Source organism: Ylistrum balloti, unplaced genomic scaffold (assembly GCF_031769215.1).
Source record: "Ylistrum balloti isolate Yb309-2 unplaced genomic scaffold, AGI_CSIRO_Ybal_v1 Utg370274, whole genome shotgun sequence".
Lineage (NCBI taxonomy): Eukaryota > Metazoa > Mollusca > Bivalvia > Pectinida > Pectinidae > Ylistrum > Ylistrum balloti.
In genome coordinates this window covers 1,192,810-1,200,000 of record NW_026782212.1, presented here as the reverse complement: position 1 = coordinate 1,200,000, position 7,191 = coordinate 1,192,810, and the positions used below count along the sequence as shown (strand labels likewise).

Genomic DNA, 7,191 nt, shown 5'->3' with positions numbered 1-7,191 from the left:
GGGCGAGGATGATGGCGAAGTGTGTTCCTCCTTAATTAAGTTGACCTTAGTTTTGCCAGGGAACTAATGTTATTATTCGACGGCGTAACGTCAGCGTTACGCCCGTATCTTGCAGTTAGCGCCGGGCGCATTGACGCCCTAGTTCTCCCTTAGCCGTACTCCCGCTAGTAATGTAGTGTGTTTGTAGTTGTGTTTTATGTAATGTCCGACTCGTAGAGAATATTAAATCTTTGTGTGTGTATACGATTTTTGTCTTCATTTTGCAAACAAACACGATTACTAAGGACGCCAACTTGGCAGGGAGACGCCTACAGGAGAAATTAACAGAACAATTACCGGAAAGGGGAGATAATCCTTACAATGCGATCAAAAGGAACGGTTTTAGCAGTCCAAACTACAGAGAGTTGACAACAGAGAGGTTAACATGTGAAAAGTCGAAAAGATATTGAAGACCAGAGGAAAGGATGTAACAAACACTATTATGCTCAATGACTCCACCGGCCTATAAAATTCAATTCCTGATGTAACCGATTTGTAAATGTCGCGTTAGGGAGAGTGAACTACCCTAGAAAGGTCCAATGTTAGGACCTTTGTTATAGGAACGAGTGTATATATCCACAGACGACACTCTAGTACCACTCCGTATGTGGTAGATGTCTCTCATGTAGTTATAAAGAGATACTTGTCCATGATAGAGTAGGTAATCTTTGTAGTGATGTATAAGGTATGGGATGGCTCTCAAATCCACGTGCAATCTATCGCGACGGGAAAAGGTTCAAAGGTTCGAAGTATTTTATCCAGCTGAAAACTATTTAACACCACCTGTGACATTATCGATCAATACCCTAACCGAAGTTAGTTATCTTTTTCGTACAGTTTTCTTATCTGTTGTCCGAAAAATGCCCATGCTCAGACGCATGAACGGACGAGGCAAAATTCAACATACCACGCAACGCATTTTTGTGAGGGATAATTGTAACATTATTTAATTATTAGTACTTGAGTTGTTTTATCCCTAAAAATCAAAGATTTGTTTGTATTTCACAATACTATTTTGATAAAACCATTTCAAGTATTCTTTGTACTTGTCATTTCTTTTGATATACAATTAATTTGCATATATAAATCTTTACACGTATATGTAAATCGAATCAAATGATGTACACTCCCTGTCATTATTGATTATATTATCTGCAAGCCTATTAGTATCCTACATAGTATCTTCAAAACCTTTTGAAATGTGTGATCAGTTTGGGGAATATTTTAATAATATTTTATACTTTTTGAGAAGCTTTCATGCCAGGATTTTGATGTAAGACCACCCCGTTGAGATTGGTTGAGGACTGCTGAAAGGCCTTAGACAACCGTGAGTGTGTCGCTGCCATTCTCACGGATCTATCTAAGGCTTTTGACTGCCTTCCTCATGATCTGTTGCTCAGGAAGCTGATACGTATGGTCAGTGATGGACCACTTAACCTGGTTCCCAGCTATCTGAATAACGTTACAGCAGGTCAAGTTCGGCTCCAAATGCAGTGACTGGTTGGAAGTGTTCAAACGGGTTCATCAGGATTCAATTATGGGTCCCTTTTTTCATTTTTAGAAATGACATTTTTTTTATCTCGACTCATCCAAACTCTATAATTATGCTGATGATAACACAATTAGTGCATTCAACAAATAGCCTCTTAACCTCAAGAAGTCCATTGAAACAGACCGTTCACAAATTAAGAAATTCAATTCCTGGGTACGCGCGTTTGATGACCGCAATTTGTATACAGTTATCACCAGAGTTCATTGTATTGAACAATACAACTACCTTATATGTCCTTGGTATACATACAACATCCCATTTATTAACTCTTTGTGCATACCATTACCTTTTGTTCTCTCGATCTCTACCTAAACCTCAAACATGGGCAAAACAGTTCCCAATCTATTAGTACAATAGTATGTATGATGTTCTTAGCAATAGCTACATATTTTACTTACCATATCCGACATCTTGATGTGCTTTGATAATAGTAATTTCGTTCTTGTCAAACGATGTGAATTTAGGAAGTTTTTGGTATTTGTCAGGTAGGCAATACACGAAGCGCTGGAACGTGTCTTTTTCTTTTGGGCCCCGTTTCCTTTTTCCTTGGTTACCTATCGCCTGTATTGCTTGAAGTACTTTGGCGTTATTAGCCTTGTCACTCACACGGTTTCCATTGTGTTGAGTGTTTCCGTTCAAATGTGATGCTGATGATCCATGTAGACTTTGTGCTGCATACAAATTCACTGGAAACACTGAATGGTTCGACACACTGTCCATAACAACACCGCTGCCTCCGGAACCGGAAATTTCCAATATGTTGTCACCCGACATGGAAACTGGGAGCCTTTAGTCACACCTGTCAACTGTTATCAATTCATATCATTCTGTTTGATAAAATAATGATTCGGAGGAGAAATAAATAATGTAGGATTTATATCTTTGTTATGTACATACAAACACAGCTAATACGCCCGTATCAATCGACTGGTGCCTTCTAACTTCAGGTTCTAAAAGTCAAGGATTATCAGTAATTTCTATTAAAGCTTCAAGGTAAATCGTAAAATATGTTTCGGTAAAGGCAATAGTATCGATTTTCGTGTAGTTATACCTATACAAAATCTGTAAGGATGTATATGTATCTCATATTTCCAGGTTATATCTATCTAACGATTCAAATTCATGACGTAAGGCCCCGTGCACAGATCCAAACATCGGAGTGATTACACACATATACAATAGATATTCTACATAGTGCATGTTTGTCTATGGTAAGGAATACCGCCTTGTATAAAAAACCGAACCATAGAGATGGTGCTGTTAGTACCCATCAAACCATATAAATAGTACATAGTTACCACGTGTACCATAGAGATGGTGCTGTTAGTATCCATCAAACAACACTTACATAGTTACCACGTGTACCATAGAGATGGTGCTGTTAGTACCCATCAAACCATACTTACATAGTTACCACGTGTACCATAGAGATGGTGCTGTTAGTACCCATCAAACCATACCTACATAATTACCATGTGTACAATAGAGATGGTGCTGTTAGTACCCATCAAACCATACTTACATAGTTACCACGTGTACCATAGAGATGGTGCTGTTAGTACCCATCAAACCATATAAATAGTACATAGTTACCACGTGTACCATAGAGATGGTGCTGTTAGTACCTATCAAACCATACTTACATAGTTACCACGTGTACCATAGAGATGGTGCTGTTAGTACCCATCAAACCATATAAATAGTACATAGTTACCACGTGTACCATAGAGATGGTGCTGTTAGTACCCATCAAACCATACTTACATAGTTACCACGTGTACCATAGAGATGGTGCTGTTAGTACCCATCAAACCATATAAATAGTACATAGTTACCACGTGTACCATAGAGATGGTGCTGTTAGTACCCATCAAACCATACCTACATAGTTACCATGTGTACCATAGAGATGGTGCTGTTAGTACCCATCAAACCATACCTACATAATTACCATGTGTACAATAGAGATGGTGCTGTTAGTACCCATCAAACCATACTTACATAGTTACCACGTGTACCATAGAGATGGTGCTGTTAGTACCCATCAAACCATACTTACATAGTTACCACGTATATTGCCTACAACTAGCACATTCTGGTCTACCTTTCTTTACTTACCTCAGTTTCAAACGTCTGTGATTTTCACAATTTCGTTTAGACATTAAATACCATTCTTTGACATCTACTTTAGAGAAAGATGGCGTCGTGCGCCAGTTCGCTTCACTACAACTCTCGTCAAATGGCTAGCGGAGACTACACGAGGCGTTCTTCGATAATCATATTTCGAGGTCGCCATGACAACGCTGCAGCATAATCGTATAAAGATAGCAGCAGACTACATCACGCGAATAGCTTTATCGAATACATACCAGTGAACTGGGTTTACCAGTCGAGATGTAGACAGCTGTTTCTCACTGCATCGTATTCTTTGTTGATTCCGAGTCGCGTTATTTAAATATGTGATGAGACGCATGTCTCCTACCAGAGGCCGGGCGACTATATGTGAAGAGACGCATGTCTCCTACAAGACGTCGGGGTAGCTTTACGTGATGAGACGCATGTCTCCTACCAGAGGTCGGGGTAGCTATATGTGATGAGACGCGTATCTCCAACCACAGACCAGAAATTATTATATGTAATAGGATGTATGTCTCCATCCAAAAGCCGCGGTGTTTAAATATGTGATGAGACGCATGTCTCCTACCAGAGGCCGGGTGGCTATATGTGAAGAGAGACATGTCTCCTTCCAAAGGTCGGGGTAGCTATACGTGATGAGACGCATGTCTCCTACCAGAGGCCAGAAGTTATTATATGTAACAGGATGTATGTCTCCATCCAAAGTGCGCGGTATTTAAATATGTGATGAGACGCATGTCTCCTACCAGAGGCCGGGTGACTAAATGTGAAGAGAGGCATTTCTCCTTCCAAAGGTCGGGGTAGCTATACGTGATGAGACGCATGTCTCCTACCAGAGGCCAGAAGTTATTATATGTAATAGGATGTATGTCTCCATCCAAAGGCCGCGGTATTTAAATATGTTATCAGTCGCATGTCTCCTATCACAGGTAGGAAATTGTTATGCATGATGAGACGCATGTCTCCTTCCAGAGGCCGGGGTAGCTATATGTGATGAGACGCATGTCTCCTACCAGAGGCCGGATGGCTATATGTGATGAGACGCATGTCTCCTACCAGAGGCCGGGGTAGCTATATGTGATGAGACGCATGTCTCCTACCAGAGGCCGGATGGCTACATGTGAAGAGACGCATGTCTCCTACCAGATGTTGAGGTAGCTATATGTGATGAGACGCGTATCTCCAACCACAGGCCGGAAATTATTATATGTAATAGGATGTATGTCTCCATCCAAAGGCCGCGGTATTTAAATATGTTATCAGTCGCATGTCTCCTATCACAGGTAGGAAATTGTTATGCATGATGAGACGCATGTCTCCTACCAGAGGCCGGGGTAGCTATATGTGATGAGACGCATGTCTCCTACCAGAGGCCGGATGGCTATATGTGAAGAGACGCATGTCTCCTACCAGAGGCCGGGGTAGCTATATGTGATGAGACGCATGTCTCCTACCAGAGGCCGGATGGCTACATGTGAAGAGACGCATGTCTCCTACCAGAGGTTGAGGTAGCTATATGTGATGAGACGCGTATCTCCAACCACAGGCCGGAAATTATTATATGTAATAGGATGTATGTCTCCATCCAAAGGCCGGCTGGTAATATATGAAGAGACGCGTTTCTCCCATCACTGGTAGGAAATTGTTATACATGATGAGACGCATGTCTCCTACCAGAGGCCGGGGTAGCTATATGTGATGAGACGCATGTCTCCTACCAGAGGCCGGGTGGCTATATGTGAAGAGAGGCATGTTTCCTTCCAAAGGTTGGGGTAGCTATGAGATGAGACGCATGATTCTCATCACAGACCGGGGTAATTATATGTAATGGGATGTATGTCTCTATCCACGGTATTTAGACATGTGACGAGAGCCATGCCTCCCACAATAGGTCGGATATAGTTCTATGTGATGAGACACATTTCTCCCACCAACACCAGCAGGGGTTAATTATATGTAAAGGGATGGAAACCAAGGTCTGTAATACATTTCACTGAATACAATTTCTAAAGTGATGTTGTTGATGTAATATATCGGCAGTGAAATTTCGTTTCGTATAAATCACATTCCGCAAGTTGTTGTTGCATTTGGAACATTACGAAAATTTCACGTGGCGGCAGTACATTTGCCTTGCGTTTTTCACAACTATCGACATGACTTAAAGATTCGACAATGACATAAATATTAGATATCGGATCATTAACGGAAAAATCAGAACATGAGCATTCGAAGGCATTTATCTTTATTACTGAGGTCCGGAGTAACTCGAGGTATAAGAGAATGAGTCTGACGTATAGAACGTAAGGCAATGAAAGCGGATTCAAATATTTCTTAAAAATCCTTTTTGATAATTTTGGATCCGAGCACAATAAGAGGGTAAAATCTACGAGTAAAAGCCTATAAGAATAAGATATTTAGTTGATCAATATGTATCAGTATTAGTCCAAATCATGTAACCTACGCAAAGATTAACGCCATGCTACCAAGCTATGTGTTTTTCTAGTTCCAAAGTACCAAGTGTTTGATAGACCAATTTGAAGAAAGGAATGTACCAAAACAAGCATAAAGGACACCTTCAACTAAAATATAATCGTTGCTGTTTTCTTGTTGTGGCATATTATACAGTGACCATGGGAACTATCACAAGTAATGGCATATCATACCGTGACCATGGGAACTATCACAAGTAATGGCATATCATACCGTGACCATGGGAACTATCACAAGTAATGGCATATCATACCGTGACCATGGGAACTATCACAAATAATGGCATATCATACCGTGACCATGGGAACTATCACAAGTAATGGCATATCATACCGTGACCATGGGAACTATCACAAGTAATGGCATATCATACCGTGACCATGGGAACTATCACAAGTAATGGCATATCATACCGTGACCATGGGAACTATCACAAATAATGGTATATCATACCGTGACCATGGGAACTATCACAAGTAATGGTATATTATACCGTGACCATGGGGACTACACAGACTCGAAATCATTTGTCAATATTTGAGCATTCGTGCAATAAACAACAACACTGAAAGTTCCGATTTTGTTGAAGCTTTCCTATAAGCTTAACCAATCTTAAAGGACTTTGATTAAGGTGGGTGTATTTTGTTAGTCCTGAGATTCACAGAACTTGACCGCATGTCGTCATCAGGTCATCTCTGAGGCAGCCTACGTTTTGATAGACGTTTGTGACATAGTTCTAAATAAAACGATAGTATGATAATTATTATCTTGTTGTCTAAGCCGCGCCTTATCTTGCGATATACATAGCTCCGGCTAGTAGCCAGTTAGAGAACAACAGCCAAGACACCTGGGGCACGAAAGGTACGACTTCTCCTTCTCTTTGTTAACCTTGATCTTACAGTGTCATTCCCTGGATTTACCCTATCCTCTTGTCTATGATTAACTTGTGACCCTCGCACAGTGTCATTCCCTGG

The 7,191-nt window shown here is 40.8% G+C and overlaps 1 protein-coding gene across 1 annotated transcript in view; it reads right to left on the bottom strand.

The window, feature by feature from the left end:
• Positions 1-3,784, bottom strand: part of LOC132552740 (uncharacterized) — a 12,584-nt gene extending 8,800 nt beyond the window's left edge. The window contains 2 exon segments of the mRNA XM_060216934.1: positions 1,990-2,397; positions 3,710-3,784. Coding sequence (XP_060072917.1) covers positions 1,990-2,365 — 376 coding nt within the window. The 5' untranslated portion in view covers positions 2,366-2,397; positions 3,710-3,784.
• Positions 3,785-7,191: the final 3,407 nt, after the last annotated feature.